The sequence below is a fragment of the Emys orbicularis genome, chromosome 10 (assembly GCF_028017835.1).
Source record: "Emys orbicularis isolate rEmyOrb1 chromosome 10, rEmyOrb1.hap1, whole genome shotgun sequence".
NCBI classification, from domain to species: Eukaryota; Metazoa; Chordata; order Testudines; family Emydidae; genus Emys; species Emys orbicularis.
Genome location: NC_088692.1, coordinates 63,315,199 through 63,335,007, shown reverse-complemented (window position 1 = coordinate 63,335,007; position 19,809 = coordinate 63,315,199). Strand labels below are relative to the sequence as shown.

The window sequence follows — 19,809 nt, the reverse complement described above, 5'->3', positions numbered from 1 at the left end:
TCTGCTCGATAACAATCCAAAGCAGTGCAGACCAATGCATGTTCATTTTCATCATCTGAGTCAGACGCCACCAGCAGAAGGTTGATTTTCTTTTTTGGTGGTTCGGGTTCTGTAGTTTCCACTTCGGAGTATTGCTCTTTTAAGACTTCTGAAAGCATGCTCCATACCTCATCCCTTTCAGATTTTGGAAGGCACTTCAGATTCTTAAACCTTGGGTTCAGTGCTGTAGCTATCTTTAGAAATCTCACATTGGTACCTTCTTTGTGTTTTGTCAAATCTGCAGCGAAAGTGTTCTTAAAATGAACAACATATGCTGAGTCATCATCCGAGACTACTATAACATGAAATATATGGCAGAAATGCGGGTACAATAGAGCTGGAGACATACAATTCTCCCCCAAGGCAGTGTCACAAATTTAATTAATGCATTATTTTTTTAATAAGTGTCATCAGCATGGAAGCATGTCCTCTGGAATGGTGGCCGAAGCATAAAGGGGCATACGGATAGTTAGCATGTCTGGTAGATATCTTGCCTGTTCTCATTTTCTGGTGACATTGTAAATAAGAAGTGGGCAGCATTATCTCCCGTAAATGTAAACAAACTCGTTTGTCTTAGCGATTGGTTGAACAAGAAGTAGGACTGAGTGGACTTGTAGGCTCTAAAGTTTTCCATTGTTTTGTTTTTGAGTGCAGTTATGTAACAAAAAAAAAATCTACATTTGTAAGTTGCTCTTTCACGATAGATTGCACTACTATATTAGGTGAATTGAAAAATACTGTTTCTTTTATCATTTTTATAGTGCAAATATTGGTAATAAAAATAATATAAAGTGAGCAGTGTATACTTTGTATTCTGGGTTGTAATTGAAATCAATATATTTGAAAATGTAGAAAAAATCCAAAAATATTTAATTTCAATTGGTATTCTATTGTTTAACTGTGATTAAAATTGCGATTAATCACGATTCATTTTTTATTGAGTTAATCTCATGAGTTAACTGCGATTAATCGGCAGCCCTAGAATATATATTTTATCACTTGTACATAAAACAATTGCGCAATGTATATCTGATGCAAAACTTGGACAGAAACTGAAATTTTGTCTAACTTTTTCTGAATTTCAGTATTTTTGGTGACTTTGAGAGGTTTTTTTCCCCCCCTCACTTCCATAGTTTTCCTACACACCTTCCCTTCAGTCAACCATTGTTATAGGACAAGTTATTTCTCACCATCTCATGCATTACTCTAGACTCTTGAAATATTGCTCCAAACTGCTTTCTAAGGTGGCACTCCTTGGTTATAACATTAGAATGCAGAAAAGTGAATTGCAGTGAATTGATCAATAGTAGCCATATAAAACTTCAGCAGTGTGGGAGTTTAACCTGCTGAATAAATATAATTCAAATTTCTACAGTGCATTTGCATTGAACAGACTTGTCTACATTATTTTAAGATGTGCATTCCTCTTTCAATTTGTTTTTCTAATTACACTAATGTATATTATGACAGATTATACTGCATTATTTAAAACAGTCAGCAGATGGAAATATAAGAAACTTTTTTGGTTTGGTTTTATCCAGTTTAAAAAAGTTCATGAACATATAGGGGTTCCTGCTTAATCAAGAAAAGATAGACTTTTTCCTAACCATCTTACTATTCCTGTACCATCTACTGAAGATTACAAAGGGAAGGGATTTTGATAATCACTTAATTTGTAGAAAATGTTGGTAATGAGATTGCTGATCTTAGTGTTCTGTTTTTATTTAATTCCCATAGCTGGTCTCAATGGCTTACAGAGAAATACACAATACTATAGCAAGCTTATTATAGTTATGGAGAGATTCTTTTTAGGAATGAGACAAAATAGAAATGTCAGATTTTGACATCCTTTAAAGTTTTGGTCATTTGATCTGAGTATTTGGATCTGAACTTGCCCCTAAAATTTTGATTTTGTGTCGAAGCTAAAACTAGAACAGCTATGTTTTCTGGTTTACAGTCAGAACATAGAAAACTAATACAGTGTAGACAATAGTCTAATATTAATAATGGTTTTCCAAAAATGGTGTCAGATAAGCACAGGCTCATGTTGAAGGCAGTCCAATGCCTCCCGGGAGTTCCCTAGTGCTCAGAGAGGGAGTATGCCTGCTGCTGTATCCCTTAGGATGATGCTAGACATTCTTTTGCCCTGTGCAGCTAGCTGGTTTCAGTAGCCAGTGTGGAGAAGTGTGATGGTTTCTGTCCCTTGCAAAATTGGGAAGTTTTCCTTGTGGCCTCTCCCTCACTGCAAGTGCCAGGCATGATATGGTCCATAATGTTCTCTCCTCACTGAGGAAAACGTTACTAGTTGACGCAAGTTTTTTTAATAATTTTACTATAGTCTTTTCTATAGGGTAGGCAAGACCAAAGGCACAAACAATAGAAAATCATTAAAGGGGAAGTTTTTAGATGGGTGTGACATACTGGCTTTTACTCCTCCTGCTGTTACAGATTCTTGTAGTATTGTTAATTGAATTTGAGTGAGAGGGTTATGCCACCAGTTTTGGGGCTAGTAGTATTGGGGTATTAGTTATCAAATGAAAATCTTTTCATAAACCGCATAGTATTAATGTTGCCTGTCAGCCAACTGGTTAAAAATCCCTGACACATCTCTCTTTTGCCTTTATTTATTGGGGGGTGGGGGGGAGCTTTTGGGGGAGGGACAGATGGACTGCCAAAATGAACTGTTGTAGAGAGACTCTGATATGTATGTAAGCAGTAGAGGAGCTGCTCAGTGGCAACTCAATATGATTAACCATAATATTAGCCAGATTCTGAATCAAAAGGATATTAAAGAGAGAAATAAAGGGGAATAGTTGGGTCAGGACACTAATCCTGAGATACCAAGCCTTCCAGCAGTGAGACAGTTATTTGAATGTTCACTAAATTGATACTGAGTGAAATCATGGTTCTTTGAGGGCTACATAAAAATACCTGTTTTATGCCCTTGTTCTAGTGACTTCTCCTCCCCCCACCCCCCCAAAAAAAACCCCAAAAAACCAACCCAAAATGTACAGTTGGTACCTTTGTTGATAGTCTGAGCAGAATCCAAGTTTTGCATCGGTCTGGAAGTTGAACTACTTTCTTATTCCTAGAGGGTGGGCTCTCTAGATCAAGTTTAAGATGTCATTATTTGTGTATGTGAGAACACTTGCAAAATTGTTGCTAGTACTGTAGCTGTTCTGTTCATTTGATGTCTTTAATGACCATTACAGTCTAAGGGGAAAAAAATGTGATCACACATGCGATGGTCGTATCCATGTGATAAATTGCTGACCACTTTATTTGCACTGTACCCACTAATCCAGCTCTACTGGCATTATTACCATTTCAAACTTCCAAGCAGGAAAAACAGTTGCCATGTGGGTTAGGGTGAGTGATGTAAAACTGCCCCATTTTTATATTTATTCTGAAACAGTAAATAGAAAAATCACTAAAAAAAAAAAAAAAACCAACAAAAAACCTACCACTTCTTTCTCCTCGCCACAAAAGAGAGAATTGTTTTTAAAGTTTCCACTTGCAGATAGGAAAGAAGCTATCCCTTAGGGAAGATTTGGCTTATACAATATTGTATGAGTTTATGTATGAGACTTCAGAACTTCTTCCAGCATCAGTCCTCAAAAATCTATGCTTCAAAATGAGATTTCTCTATGTAAAATCCCCAAAACAAGTTTTGCTATCTAAAGTTACTGGACATAAATTGTTACACAACATTATTAGGGCTATGTGCAATATATTTCTAAAAATCATAACTAAAATGTTGTATTCTATAGTTGAAACACTTCAGATTTGCTTGAATTGTAGTATGAAGTTAATAAATTAATTGAAACATTGAATTTAGTATGTGACCATCAGATTTCATAGGCTTTTTTTCTCTCACATAAACTATAAAAATGAACTTTTTGTAGTAAATGTTAAGTTGTTTCACAATATTTTTGAGAGCTATAGAAAAGAAAACTAGGCATGGACGGGTCTGCTGCAAGCTTTCCATGGGCCAAAGCTCTTAAGTACTGTCTTTACAGTGTTTTTTAAAAGATGACTGAATAAATACACTTTTATATTAGCATAATGTAGTTAAAGGATGGTAACATTCTGTCTGTAAAGAGCAGGTATTTGCACACTTTGATATGCCTAGGAATGCATGCAAGTGGTGGTACATTAATTTTGATGGAACAAATGGGCCTAAAGAGTCAAAAGTGTTAACGTGCCCCTGTAATTGTCCAGCATTAAACAGTTTTAAACAAGGTTTGAGATACAGCCCCCTCAGCCTGCTTGGTACCATGGCAAACACATCATTAAGCATACTTTTAACCTTTTATTAAAGATACAGAAAAGAAATTTAAAGCATTTGAAATATTAAGTATTAAATAAGTCTTTCATTTTAAAGTACCTGGAGAGAGTTTTTAAAAAGGAACCTACCCCTGCCACCACCCTTGTTTCACTGTCATTTAGGCCATTGCTATGCTATGCAGTGCCATAGCTGTGTTGGTATATCATAGTGTAGATACAGGCTACAGCGATGGAAGGTGTTTTTGCTTTGCTACAGGAACACTACCTCCCCAAGCAATGGTAGCTAGGTTAATGGAAGCATTCTTCTGTCAACCTAGCTGCATCTATCGTCGGGGCTAGGTTGGCATAGCTACAGCAGTTGGGGGTGTGGATTTTTTCAACCTAAATTTTACATGTAGACCAGGCTTTAGATGGTATTTAAAATGGTAAAAACTGTCCTTTCTGGGGAAAAGAGAAGTTAAACAGTAATAAGTCACTAGGACAAGATGGTATTCACTCAAGAGTTCTGAAGCAATTCAAATATGAAATTGCAAAACTACTAACTATGATATGTAACCTATCACTTAAATCAGCCTCTGTACCAGATGACTGGCAGATACCTAATGTGATGCTGATTTTTAAAAATGGCTCCAAATGCAGTTCTGGCAATTACAGGTTGGTAAGCCTAACTTCAGTATCAGGTACATTGAAACTGTAATAAAGAACAGAATTGTCAGACACGTAGATGAACAGGATATGTTGGGGAAGAGTCGACACAGCTTTTGTAAAAGGAAATCATGCTTCACTAATCTATTAGAATTCTTCGAGGGGGGTCAACAAAAATGGACAAAGGTAAACCAGTGGATATAGTCAACTTGGACTTTCAGAAAGCCTTTGACAAGGTTCCTCACCTAAGGCTCTTAAGTAAAGTAAGTAGTCCTGGGATAAGAGGGAAGGATATTCTCATGGATCAGTAGCTGGTTTAAAGATAGGAGATAAATGCTAGGAATAAATGGTCAGTTTTCACAGGGGGGAGAGGTAAATAGCACAGTCCCCCAGGGATCTGTACTGACAGCAGTGCTGTTCAACATATTCATAAATGATCTGGAAAAAGGGGTAAACAGTGAGGTGGCACAGTTTTCAGACTCTACAAAATTACTCAAGATAATCAGGGCCGGCTTTAGGCACCAGCTAAACAAGCTGGTGCTTGGGGCGGCACATTTTTAGGGGCGGCATGGCCGGCGCCAGAATGCCGCCCCTAAAAATGTGCCCCGGCCGCCCTAGCTCACCTCCGCTGCTGCTGCCGCTCGCGCGCCGCTACTCGCCCTCCCTCCCAGGCTTGAGAGCCTGGGAGGGAGGGGGAGAAGCGGCGCCCGCGCCGCGGCCACTCGCAGTCTCCCCCTCCCTCCCAGGCTCTCAAACCTGGGAGGGAGGGGGAGATCCCGCGCCGCTGCTCTCCCTCCCAGGCTTGAGAGCCTGGGGGGAGGAGGCAGGGCTGGGGATTTGGGGAAGGGGCGGAGTTGAGGTGGGCCGGGGGTGGGGTAATTAAAAAACGGGGGCGGGGGCGGCCAAAATTGTTTTTGCCTTGGGCGTCAAAAATCCTAGAGCCGGTCCTGAAGATAATTAAGTACAAATCTAACTGAGAAGAGTTACAAAGGGTGTCACAAAACTCTGTCCCTGGGCAAGAAAATGGCAGATGAAATTCAGTGTTGATTAATGTCAAGTAATGCATATTGGAAAACATCATCCCAACTACACATACAAAATGATGAGGTCTAAATTAGCTATGCATACTCAACATAATGTGCAGCAGCAGTCAAAATAGCTAACAATGTTAGGAACCATTAGGAAAGGGATAGATAGTAAGATAGAAAATATCATCATGCCACTATATAAATTCATGGTATGCCCACATCTTGAGTACTGTGTGCCGTTCTGGTTGCCTCATCTTTTAATTAAAAAAAAACAAAAACGAAACAAAACAAAAAAAAAAACAATTGAAAGAATTGGAAAAAGTATAGAGAAGGGCAACAAAAATGATTAGGGATATGGAACAACTTCTGTCTGAGGAGAGATTAAAAAGACGAACTGTTCATCTTGGAATAGAAACAACTGAGGGGGGGATATAATAGAGGTCTATAAAATAATGAATGGCATAGAGGAAGTGAAAAAGGAAGTGTTATTTACCCTCTCAAATAACACACGAACCAGAGGTTACCCACTGAAATTAATAGGCAGCAGATTTAAAACAGATACAAGGAAGTGCTTTTTCACACAATGCACAGTCAACTTGTGGAACTTGTAGCTAGGGTATCTTGTGAGGACCAAAACTATAACTGGGTTCAAAAAAGAACTAGATAAGTTCACGAATGATAAGCCCATCAATGACTACCAGCCAAAATGCTCAGGGACTCAACCTCCTGCTCTGGGTGCCTAAACCTCTGATTGCTGGAAGCTGGAACTGGATGAGAGGGGATGGATCTCTTGATAAATTGCCCAGTTTTGTTAGTTTTTTCTGAAGCATCTGGCACTGGCCACTGTCAGAAGACAGGCTTTTGGGCTAAATGGACCATTGGTCTGACCCAGTATGGCCATTCTTATGTTCTTTTGATTTCCAGTTCCACTCTTCTCTTGTTTACCAGACGTGGTCCTAACACAGTCCTTGAGTTATATCAGTAGGCCTTTTTGTTTGAACTGATTCAGTCTGTCTCCCTTTTGCATCTTTTACCATCGACATTTATTGATACACGTGATTGGAACATTTTGTAAACTTTTTATCCACTTTCCCACAGTTAAGCTTACAATTAGAGTAAATTTTTAGGCCCAATTATTACAAAAGTGGTCAATGAAATAAAAGTAGAGGGCTAATTAAAAAAAAAAAAGCATATGTATTACAATTTGTTACAAAATGGATATTAGTATTTAAATCTTCCCTTGCTTCCGATTCCATAATTGTGTGGGTACATCTGCAGTCACAGAAATTAGTACCCATATTTGTGTAGAATTACTATGATTGCATGCACAGTGGTGACAAGTATGCAAATGACCCTTTTAAACAATTACCTGACCATTTGCATGCACAGTTATGAAATCTGGTCCCTAACATTCAGTCATGTATTTATGCTGAGAGTGGGAGAACCATGTGTGGTGTTACTTCTGCTTAATTAGATCAGTTGCCAAGAAAAAGATTGAGAAGTGTTTTGGTTAATCCTAACAATGGATAAATAAAACTTTTTTTCTGTTTAAATTTAATTATTGGAGGTGTCTAAGAGCTGGTTAATAGTTTATAGTTGTAAATTTCTGTATGCTGTCATAAATTTCCCACTACGCAACCCTATTTTTACTTCATGCTGCTGCTCAGCTCTTTTTCAGCTACTAGGTGTCAATTTCTAACAAAAGTGCAGACTAGATGCGATCAAACCGGCTGTGTAAGATTAAGCCGATATGATAGATAAGGGAAGCACTGTATCTTTTATCTGGCCTTTGCAAAAGCACATTTTGCAATCTCAGGCCATATTGAATCCATTGCTGGCCCTGAATTCTCAGCTGACAGCTATGGTATATTTTTGGCTTGTTGGCTGAAACTGTTCTTTGAGAGAGAGGATGATTGTAAAGTTAAGGTACATGATTGGAATTCAGGACGTCTGGGTTCGATTCCAGGATCTGTGACAGTCTTCCTTTATGATTTGGGCAAGTCAGTTAATCACTCTGTGCTTAAATTCTCTGTGTGGAATGGGCATATTACTTGCATCCCACTCATAGTCTAGTCTGGTTAGGCTGTAAACTTATTAGGGCAGGGATTGTCTCTTCCTATGCATTTGTACAGCTCTTAGCACACTGACTCTGATTTTGGTGGGGTCTCTAACACTGCCATAATAGAAATAATATATAATCTGATGTGGACAGTGTCGCAGTGAGCCATGGCTTTATAACGTGAAGGCTAGAAAGCTGCAGTAAGCTCTACTTGGGGCACCGCTAAAGAGGATTTGAAAGCTTCAGCTACTGCTGAAGTTAGCAGCTCCCCTTGAGTTGGAGAGAGCTCATTTAAAAAAAAAAAAAAGTGCTCTATGACCTGCATTGGCCACCTGTTCGCTTTTGGGTGCAGTTTAAAGCATTAGCATCTATAAATGTAATAATGGTCCGAGACCACTTATTTGAAGATCTTCTCTTGACTCCCAAGTCCTGCCATGGGAGTTAAAATCTGTTAGGGTTTTTTTTTTTTTTTTTTTGCTGTCCTGGGACTTACATTGCCGGTAGCCAGGTATTCTCAGCTAAGGGCCCACACCTCTGGAACCTGTTCCATCAAGTAGTTTGAGACCCCAAGTTGGTGTTGGAGCACAGTACTATAAGTCCATGTTTTATGCTTATTGTAATAGGGAATGGGAACTTTAGTTAATATGCAGGGATTTTATTCTCCTGTGATGGATTCTTTGTATTGCTGTAAGTTGCCAATGTGCCTTGGCAATGGACACTAATATAAATCTCAATATTCTGTACTGATAACAGAAGTATACAAATAGTTTTAAATCTGAAACATGGGCATAAATCTAAATTATCCTCATTCGGTTTACTGAATCATGGAGGTTCAGTTAGCAGGAATAATAAGTAAATGTTTCAGACTGTAAAGATCTACTTTTATTCCTTTTATAGATTCTATCCTTATTATCCTTCCATTTAGGGTCAGCTTTATCTACTGGTGACAGATCAGGGTTTTCTTACAGAAGAGAAAGTTGTCTGGGAAAGTTTACATAATGTAGATGGCGATGGAAATTTCTGTGACTCTGAATTCCACCTTCGGCCTCCATCAGACCCAGAAACTGTATATAGAGGGCAGCAGGATCAAATCGATCAGGTAAATCTATTGCATTTCTCCAGCTTTTGTAGGGTGGGATTTTCCAAAGTGGTCCCATTGAAGTCAATGGAAGTTCTGCCACTGACTTCAGTGGGATCAGAGTAAGGATGACACTGATTGTTTTTGAAAATTGCTCTCTGGGAAAAATGAACCCATTTTCCAAAGATTCTAGTGTTACCTCTTCACATGGGTATTTATTAGCATGTTCTGTTCGGGTACCAGAAGTCAGATTTGACATGTTAAGGAATTAATAGACATTATTAAAAACATAAATACTGTGGAATTTTCGCTTTTTCGGGTGCTTGTCCGTATGCACATTCCACTCATGGTGTGCATATGCCTCAAGAGCTCAAGGTTGGAGACTTTTTGGCCAGTAGTATCCATATGTGCATGTGCACCCTGCCAATCCTTATGCTCTGCGGTGAGGGCATCTAAGGGAGAAGCTAATCAGTCACCACTCAGTTTTTCTCACATCCTTTCATCTTAGAAATGGAGCCCTGATTGTCTGAGAGACTGCTAGCCGTTCTCTACTAGTATAGTTCTAGCTCTGATTTCACAGTTTATATAGTCATAGCTTAGTCCATTAATAGATATAGTTACCTGGTTGTCTGTATCTATTGTTAGTTCTTTAGGAATTAATCACCAACAGCATGACATCATCCGGTTCTCTTGAATCGAAACGCTGCCCCTTGTGAGGGAATTATCACAGTCTCAGATTGACATTCAGAAGTGCTTTGATTGTCTGAAAGAATCATACATTCCCAGCAAATGGGCAATTTGTAAGTCTTTTAGTTTTAAGGCCAGGGAAGACAGGAAGGCTGGTTTACAGGTCTTCCTCATGACTTCAGAGCCCCAAAGTACAGCCTGCGAGAGCCCAATGACTGCCCAACCCCCAGGCCATGAGGTCTGTCTTCCTCAGACAGCCCACAAGGCTCCAGGACTCCAAGAGGCAGAATACCTACCAAGGCTTTGTCTAAGAGGAAAACCTGCCCAAAGCACCTAATATCTGCTGAGACTTCTTGGCCCAGAACAATTCCTGCCAGTCTCATGCCGATTCCAACTGGATAGCACCAAAGCACCTAGCACAGAAACCTCTGCATTCACGAAAGAACTTGTTTAATCCTAGTACCATCTACCTAGTACTCTATAGGTGCATTGTGAAATGGCCTCAGCACTGATGCTCCTGGCAGCAGGGCCAAGCCTGATCTAGGCCACACACCAAGGGCCTCTCCTGTTCCATAAAGGAGATTGTGATGCTGCCCTGAGAGAACCTGGTTCCAGACCACCAATCCACAACACTTTTGCTGAAGGCACCATACAAGTACTAAGCACCAGTTGATCTCCAGATACAACAGGATCTACAATCTCCCTTACTGTTTGCAGTGTTGTTGTAGCCATGTTGGTCCCAGGATATGAGACACATATGGTGGGTGAGGTAATATCTTTTATTGGACCAACTTCTGTTGGTGGAAGAGACAAGCTTTTGAACTTCAGAGCTCTTCTTCATCTCTGTGAAGCTTGAAAGCTTGTTTCTTCCACAAACAGAAATTGGTCCAATAAAAGATACTACCTCATCTCCCTTATTGTTGGCTTCAGCATTACAGTCAGCACTTACTCTACTAAGGGGGGAGGGATAGCTCAGTGGTTTGAGCATTGGCCTGCTAAACCCAGGGTTGTGAGTTCAATCCTTGAGGAGGCCATTTAGGGATCTAGGGCAAAAATCTATCTGGGGATTGGTCCTGCTTTGAGCAGTGGGTTGGACTAGATGACCTCCTGAGGTCCCTTCCAACCCTAATATTCTATGATTCTATACTAACTGGTGTGGCACCATCAGTTCCTAATGCACTGGGAGCCACAGCACCACCCTCTACAACACCCCCCCATTAATCAGCGCTATCCATTCTTCTTGTTATCTTCAGAGTCAAAGGGTTAGGAAGATACATACCAGTAGCATCTTTACTTGCCTCAACCCTCGACATTTGATAGAGTCCAAACACTTTTCACAGGAAAAATACTGGGATCTTCAAAATCCTGACCCCTGGTTCCCTATCTCCTGGCCATCAGGCTCATACCAACCAATTCCCATGTGGCCCTGTTGGGGACCCTGGTCTGCTCAGTCCAATTTTAACCAGACGGAACAACACTGCTGCCAGGAGATTGTTTCACCCACAATATCAGTCCCACAGGCCACCCATTGACATTTCCTGGTTCTGCTTCAACCGCAGGTAGAACAGGAAGTTATAGAAGAACAGGAACAAGGGGGCAGCCTGCCAGCTCCGGTGGCCCTGTTCTTTGTCCCCTGATGAGGTTGTAGTGCTACCAATGGCCTCATAATTGGACAATTTCAAGGACTTCCAATATTTATTAAAAAGGATATGTGAGGCCCTTCAAATCCCTATTGAGGAGGTCAAGAAGCAGACTCATAAGTTAGTGGACATTCCCCATGCTTCTTTGGCAGGAAAAATAGCCCTCCGTGTCAACAAAGCTATCGTGGACACAACCAAATATCAAGTGCCTCCCAAGAATGCAGAATTCTTTTACAGACATCTTCCTCTGTAGTCACAGTAATGAAGGAAAGAGCAAAACAACTCAAGTCCACACCAAAAGGAGGACTAACCAAAGAGATTAGATAAATTTGCCCAGAAAGCCTACTCTTTTGCAAGCCTACAATTCTATGTGGCCAATTACTAGGCCATATTAGCCAATTATGAGTTCTGGTACACGAGAGACTGCATGCCTTTGCAGATAAACTGCCAAATGAGACTTGCAAAGAATTTGTCATTAGTCAACGAAGGCCAGCAAATGGCCAGTACACATCGGCGAGGTTCACTGTATATGGTGGAAACAGCTGCCAGATTCATGGTTATGATGGTGGTTATGCAACATCTGTGGCATCACTGTGAACATTTTCCCCTATCAGTCATCTGTAAAGCATCTATTTGGGCATCAAAACACATCATTATAAAGCACTACACCATCACTAAGTCTTCTAGATCTGATGCTGTATTTGGTAAAGCAGTTCTTCACTCATTGTTTAACTAACCATTCTAAGCTTCCATTGCTGCTTGGGAGTCAACATCAGTGGAAAGTGTATATGGACAAACACTCGAAGGAGAATGGCAAGTTACTTATCGTACTGTAAATGGAGTTCTTTGAGATGTGTTGACCATATGCACATTCCACATCCCATTCTTCCATTCTGTCTCCCTTGGAGTAGTCGTTGGGGATTCTGCAGTGAGAAGTGCTGACACACATTGCCCTTAAATGCCCTTACTGCAGAGCACAAGGACTGGGAGGGTGCATGAACGCCATATGGATAGTGTGAGTCAAAAAGTCTCCAATCTCAAACTCTCTAGGTGCATGCACACTATGAATAGAATGTCAGCACATCTGAAGAACTCCAGTTACTATACATAGTAACTTACTATGACTAATAAATTACTGTCATCCTATTAGTAAAAACTTAGTAGCGTATGCTAGTTTATGAAAGCTACAATATCTAGCCAACTTCAGATTTGTTCTGTAAGGACTTAAATTCTGCATGCTGTTGGTAATTTACCTTAAAAGCATGGGTTAGCCTGTCTGTAAGGGGTGCTAAATTTGAGAAGAGTAGTACAGTACATAATTATGTTTTGATATACATTATTTCAGATCTCACTGTCATCACTGAACTTTGCCTTTTGATATCAATTCTGCAGAATGGAATACAAAAACAGTAGTGTTCATCGATTCTAGTTTGTTTTTTTCATATTAGCTTCTAGAGGTCTCATCTAAGAGGACCCATTGTGATAGGCAGGGTAGAAACATACAGCAGGAGACCATTTCTGCCTCAAAGACCTTACATTCTGCGTAGACAAAACCAATTAATGAGTTCTTAAAGTGTATTTGAGAAGCATTTTTACATATTTTAAAAAGCTTAAAATATGTGTAGGCAGATGCTTTTAATAAATGTAAGCACTTCAGTTAAAATCTGAGATTTAAGATGTTTTATCTCCCCCATATTAACATGTTCCAATGTACATGTGTAGGTTTTGATAACAGTTTCTGATAATATAAATCAAGACTTAATCTTATTCACTGCAAATATATGAGTGAACATTTAAAAATTTAGAAACATGAGAAAAATTTAGGGGCCACCTGTGGTACTGCGCAGTCAAGTATGAGCAGAGACTAGCCCAGACAGATATCTGTAATTGAGTTGATTATCTGAAGTTAATGTTATCAGATTTAATTTGTTTGGAGCTGTTGAAATAATCCAAAAAACCCCAAACCCCATGGTATATCAAAATTAAATGTTAAAAAGCTGGCACATCCATTTTTTTGCTGGGGTGAAGTGCTACGTTGTGGGGAAAATAAGCTTGAGAACAAATTTGGAATGATGATTCTGTACTGGCATTTGTTGGAATTGAACACTTCAGTGCAACCCCAAAAACTCAATGGGTTGGATTCTCCACTGTGATTTTATGGCTCAAAGCAGCCATAAAGCCAGCAGTGCTGGGCACTTCAGGATTCTCCTTGGGTAAGGGGAATCCCCAAGTAGCGTAGAGATTGTATAGCAGCCTTTTATGGCTAGTTCCCAGTACAAGGGGCATTTCTGAGCAGGGCTTTGGAGCGGAGCTGGAGCGCGGAGCAGCTCCGGAGCAGTGGAGCTGCAGGTTTTTGCCTGGAGCTGGAGCACAGCTCCAAAGCCCTAATTCTGAGTGAAAGAGAGATGGCTGGGGCATCTTCACTTGCTGGAAATCCGTGGCTGCCATGGCCCCTTGAAGCTGTGGACAGCTGTACAAAAGTTAGCTATATATCTATATGTACAATAAGTTCTTGACAAACTAGGGTGAAAGTCTAACTCTCACAATCCTGCTGTGCACTATTTGTGTGGAACCTGCTTCCACAAACTAAAAGTTCCCTGATGTGCTTAATGTACTCCTGTTTTAAAGCTCTGAACTGGAAGACTGTAATGTCTCTCTTTCTTCTATTGATCAAGAAGAATTTCCATTTTATTTTGCTATTACTACTAATATTTTATTTGGCTGAAAGGTGTTTTCCCATGACAGCTCCCTCATGGCAGATAAAATGAAAACTAAATTCAATACAAATAATATCCGAAATAACTGACAGCTACAAAACATTCTATTATTCTTAGGTGGTACAATACAGTACAATTCTGGATGACATATCTTCATAGTAATGGAATATTTTTGTTTGATCCAGTATAACTATTAAAGTGCAGCTTTTTAAGAATTCCTTGCAAAAGTTACAGTATTGTACACTAGCCCTACAATCAGAAGTAGCTAATTTAAATAGTGAAAAAACTTTCTCTTACTTAAATTCAAAATCTTTGATCTCCTCTGATATAAAATTAAGTGACAGAGGGACACTTGTCCAAAAATGTGTGTACTTTTTGGGAAGGTCATAACCTTTTCTTCCTTAAGGAGTTTGTGGAGGTGTGGAAGGAGTGGGGAAGCAGTATTCACAATAGACAGATGGTCTGTACATCCAGTAGTAACCCTGAGTCAAAGCACAGATTTTGCACTGGAGATAAACTGTCCCTCTGCAGTCCCCAAGGCCTAACATCCTCTCCCCAAGTACTGGTAGCACCTGGGTTCTGTTTTTCTTATGTCACCACCCCCATAGTGTAAGCTAATGCTCCTTGAAGCAACATTTACTAATGTTACTGTGTGCAGCAGAAGGGGAAATGTGCCGCATAAAGCAGCTGATTCCTGCTTCTGCACCTCTTTAACTTCACATTAAACTGAATTTCCATGTGGTTCTCTGAGGAGAAAGATGTGAGTATATGGTAGTTGGGTTAGGGGAAAGAGATGTTACTGCACTTGTCCTTCATGCCCCCACACACAGATTTTCTGAGGGATTTCTGCAGTTTTGCTCTCTTCTGCTCTTGGTCTAAAATGATTTTTATAAAGCAATGTGCTAATCAAAGTACTCTTCTTGAATGATAATATATTGCAACGCGAATATTTCTGAAAGGGTAAAATCACTAGTTCACATAACTTTAGCACTTTGTCAGTGTGGAACTTCATTCTCTTACGTGCTGTCAAAATTTAAGTGAGTATTAATATCACTGAGTATTGATGGTCTATAAATCATAATCCCTCAGCTAGATTTTCAGAGCAATCCCCTCTCCCCAAAGACAGGATGAAGATTTTTGGTGGAGAATAGCTTGCTCATAGTGGTTTAATGGAACACTTATTAAAAAGAGAGGTGATAATATAAGGAATTTAAAAAGTCAGCCCGTATGTAAACACAGTTTTTAATATATGTTTGTTTACATATGTATAAATATTAAAAAAAAAAAAAAAAAAAGTTATACTGTAGATATACGGCAGTCAACAAAGACAGAGGAGGTATACAGGTGCTCCTATCACAATTCCTTCCTTGATCTGACTTCTTATGGAAGCTTTAGCCAGCAATTTTAAGTGGCCGTTCAACATAATAAACCATCCAGGAAGCATAAATATTGAATCCTGGAGCTCTCATTTTTAGAGGTTCATGGAATTCCCGTTACAACTTTGGCTCATCGTTAGGGAAGCAGAAGAGTGTTTACTAATAATGAGTTTACTTCTTAGGACTATCTGATGGCATTGTCTTTACAACAAGAGCAGCAGAGCCAAGATATCGATTGGGAGCAGATCCCAGAAGGAATCAGTGACCTAGAGCTGGCAAAGAAGCTGCAGGAAGAGGAGGATAGGCGGGCTTCTCAGTACTATCAGGAACAAGAACAAGCAGTTGCAGCTGCTGCTCAGGTCCAGGTAAGAGCATATTCCATGGTTAGAGTACAGTTACTAGCTTTATTTAGTTTTGTGGTAACTTCATTAAAACACAATTTCTAACTACTGTGAGTGTTTTACATCAATGATAAGTTTCATTCAGTATGAAAAGGGTACTGTCTATTTGATTTTCTTTCATAGCATCTTACTTTCTCAGATTTTATTTAATCTTTTTGCTTCAGTAACAGTTACATAGGCAGAATTACCCTAACAATGTTCATAGAACTTGTTCTAGATGTGTAACACTAATACCACTAACACTCTGTACAATGAGTGAATTATGATGATTGCACAACAAACTTTAGGAAAAATCTTATTACTGCTAGAGTATGCATGCTACTTCCATATCAATTTCAGTCAATGTCATGGTAAATTAAACCACGTTGCTAATGGCCTAGGCTCCTACATCAAGATTTTGCTAAGACTGTTAAATAGGGATCCTGATAAGAGTTATAATAATTGTTACAGAAATTGCATTGAAACAGAAGTAGTGCCATGCAGTATTTCAGCCATCTTTGGATGAAGAAGAGAGAGCTGATCAGGATTTATTTATTTTTTAATTTTTTTAATAAGACAATCCTATGAAAAGCTGAAACATGTATCTCTTGGATTTTGAATTGTTTTATACTAATTAGCATGCAGAGTTGGGTTTTCATTATTCAGCTATTAGTAGCTACAGCAAAACCAGTTTTTAACATCTTATTCCTCTCCTACATCATGACTAGAAATGTCACTGAATGCAGTTCTGCTTGTCTCACTGTCCCTAAGTAATCCCGTTTTCAGTTTTGCATAACTATTTTTACACACCTAATTGTATCTGACTTCTGAAACTAAACCAACTAAAAAGCTGCATAAAACCCCATTTATCCAACTTGCATTTAATCAGTAAGTTCTTATTCATATCTGTGTATTCCTCATTGAGACATTTTCCTTGTTACCTTCCCAGTCATCCAAATGTGAGGCAGCAAATGCAAAACTTATCCCTGTGTATGAGTGAATCATAAAAGCTGAAAAATGTCTGTCTCAAATTTATTTATTAGACTGCAGAACTGACAGAGGACAGAAAACTCAAAATTGACTGAAGCCCTCTCATTCAGAGCAAGGAGACGGAAAAAAAAAAAAAGGGTAGCACGTGCAGAGGGAGAGCATCTTCCAACATTTTGAGGGTGCTGCTTGTTTACACAGTGATCATAGCCTGTGCAATAGATGTCTTGGCATTTGGTGTAAAAAAAAAAAAAAAAAAAAAAAAAAAAAACCACCCTCTGCCTTTATCCTGTTTATTTAGTCCAGTGGTTTTCAAACTGTGGGTCATGACCCAGTTTTGGGTCGTGGAATGTAAGGCACTGGGTCGCAGCGGCTCTGATCAGCACCGTTGACCGGGCCGTTAAAAGTCCCGTTGGCGGTGCTGCCCGGCTAAGGCAGGCTAGTCCTTACCTGTTCTGACACCGCACGGCACCCCAGAAGTGGCCAGCAGCAGGTCCAGCTCCTAAGCGGGGGGGCCAAGGGGCTCCACGCACCGCCCCCACCCCGAGCACCGGCTCCGCACTCCCATTGGCCAGTTCCCAGCCAATGGGAGCTGGGGTGTGGCAGTGCCTGCGGGCGAGAGTTGCGCAGAGCCGCTTGCGTGCCTATGCCTAGGAGCCGGACCTGCTGCTGGCTGCTTCCAGGGCTCAACGCGGTCTGTGGTGCCAGGACATGCAGGAAGCCTTCCTTAGCACCCCCGCTGTGCTAATGACAGGGAGCCACCTGAGGTAAGCGCGCACCCCAATCCCCTGTCCCATCCCTGAGCCCCCCCCCCAAACCGCAGCCCCTTCCTGCACACCAAATTCCTCATCCCTGGCCCCACCCCGGAGACTGCACCCCATCACAGAGCCCTGATCCCCTACCATACCCTGAACCCCTCATTTCCAGACCCACCCCGCAGCCCTCACCCACGCACCCTAACCCTCTGCCCCAGCCCTGAGCTCCTCCCACACACCAAACCCTTCATCCCCAGCTCTGTTGGGTCATGGGCATCAACAATTTTCTTCAACTGGGTTGCCAGAAAAAAAGTTTGAAAACCACTGATTTAGTCCACTGTAATTACTGAATTATCAGAGGAGTTATCTGTTAAATAATATCCAGCTATGCTGCTTTCCCACAAACCACATTATAGGAGTTTGTGCTCTTGCATTATATTATGTAATACTTTAGTTTGTAATAGATTTGGTAATTGCGTTTATTCTGTCCTTTTAATTTTATGTCAAAATATCAAAATAGCAGTAGATGACAGTAGAATTTTCAGTCCAGGTCCTCTGAGGTTGTTTTGTCAAGGTAAATAATTATGTTCAAGGCACCTTGTTTAATGTGATTTATATTCATCTACGTAAATTGTCACCTAACTGGATTTTTAAAATTGCCCTTCCTGATTCTAAGATCATTTAAAAAAAAAAAAAAAGGCACATTTTTAGTTGCGAAAAATATTCAAAAATTGAAAGTAAACTATCTGTGATGTCTGACTGAGCCTGCAGACAGACAGGAACAATAACTCAGAAGTGTGAACTGCACCCATTAATCTAAACAGGATGTTAACAGAGAAGCACAATTATGACAATATAAATAACATGGTTACGCTGCTCATTGTTTTAGCAGAAACATCAAACTACTGTGTTTATCCATCACTGTTGGATGCAGCTGCAGTTATTTGGTCAAGACGTAAAGGGATTAGCCAGCTTCAATAGAATTGCTGGGATGGGGAAGAAGAAATTCATGTGCCTGCTCTCCCAAATGTAAAATCACCTCTGCCCCTTCCCATAGTTGGCCCCGTAGGGCTTCAAGTACCAAAAGCATTCACTGCCTCTTGATTATCAAAAACTAAAACTAATTCCTATGGCTTCCTTGTTGCCAAAAGTCCCAACTTTTCCATAATTAGTAGTCAAAACCCAGCATTTTCCCTCTGCAACTTCGAAAATGTAGTTTGTCTTTGATTTTTAAAAAAGAAAACTGAAAAATCTACAGCACAGTGAAAATGGGGGGTATTATAAACTAAGTTAAATTTAATATCAAAATAAATGATACAAGTGATATGGCACTGATTGAACTGATCGGGAACAGGGTCGCATAATAGGGAGAGTGCTTGGGGCTCAGTACTGCACATTATTTAGGTCTGTTCTGCTGTATAAGATGCATGGGACTTAGATTCCCACCAGCCCAACTAAAATACAATCAATCTTTCTTGCCAAAAATAATTAATTTTGCATGTTAGTTTTAACCAACCTCAAACTGAAACACTCTGTGCCTGATGGTTGTGGTTTGCATAATTAATGATTATTAAAGCTAGTGAGCAAGTTTCAGTTTCCGTTAGTTACTGCCCCAAGCCATATGAATTTTAGACCACAATGTTGATTCAGAAACTACCTTTAGCATTTAGAATAATATTTCTCTTTGCTGTTTGTTTGATTTTTAAAGTCTTTCTTCAAGCAGGTGCAAGGAGCTGCTTCTCCAGCAAGTGGAAGACAATCTGGAAGTAGTGAACGCAAACGAAAAGAACCTCGAGAGAAAGAGAGGGAGAAAGAGAAAGAAAAGAATAGTTGTGTTATTTTGTAACCGGGGATGGATTTTGCCTGGAGTCAAGTGCATGTCCTCAAACAAAAACAAGGAATAAAATGAAGACAAACCCGTTACATGCCGCCTGTGCCTGATTACCCCATGGATTTATTCACGTTTAAGGAGAGGATGGGTGACTACTTTGTTACAATCATACAGACTTTCTTCAAAGTCATACAGTGCGCTCTGTGTGAGATGGAATTCCATTACAATTGGATGCGGCTGTGCTTTGAGTCAGTCATGAGAAATACTGCACCTTGTAGCTAAACACACAAATCACGGCAA

At 40.0% G+C, this 19,809-nt stretch overlaps 1 protein-coding gene across 1 annotated transcript in view; it reads left to right on the top strand.

Moving 5' to 3' along the window:
* MINDY2 (MINDY lysine 48 deubiquitinase 2) overlaps positions 1–19,524 on the top strand; it is a 115,564-nt gene extending 96,040 nt beyond the window's left edge. Inside the window, exons 7-9 of the mRNA XM_065412009.1 lie at positions 8,984–9,157; positions 15,739–15,921; positions 19,399–19,524. Of these exons, the coding sequence (XP_065268081.1) occupies positions 8,984–9,157; positions 15,739–15,921; positions 19,399–19,524 (483 nt within the window). The remainder of the gene's footprint in view (positions 1–8,983; positions 9,158–15,738; positions 15,922–19,398) is intronic.
* The last annotated feature ends 285 nt before the right edge of the window (positions 19,525–19,809 follow it).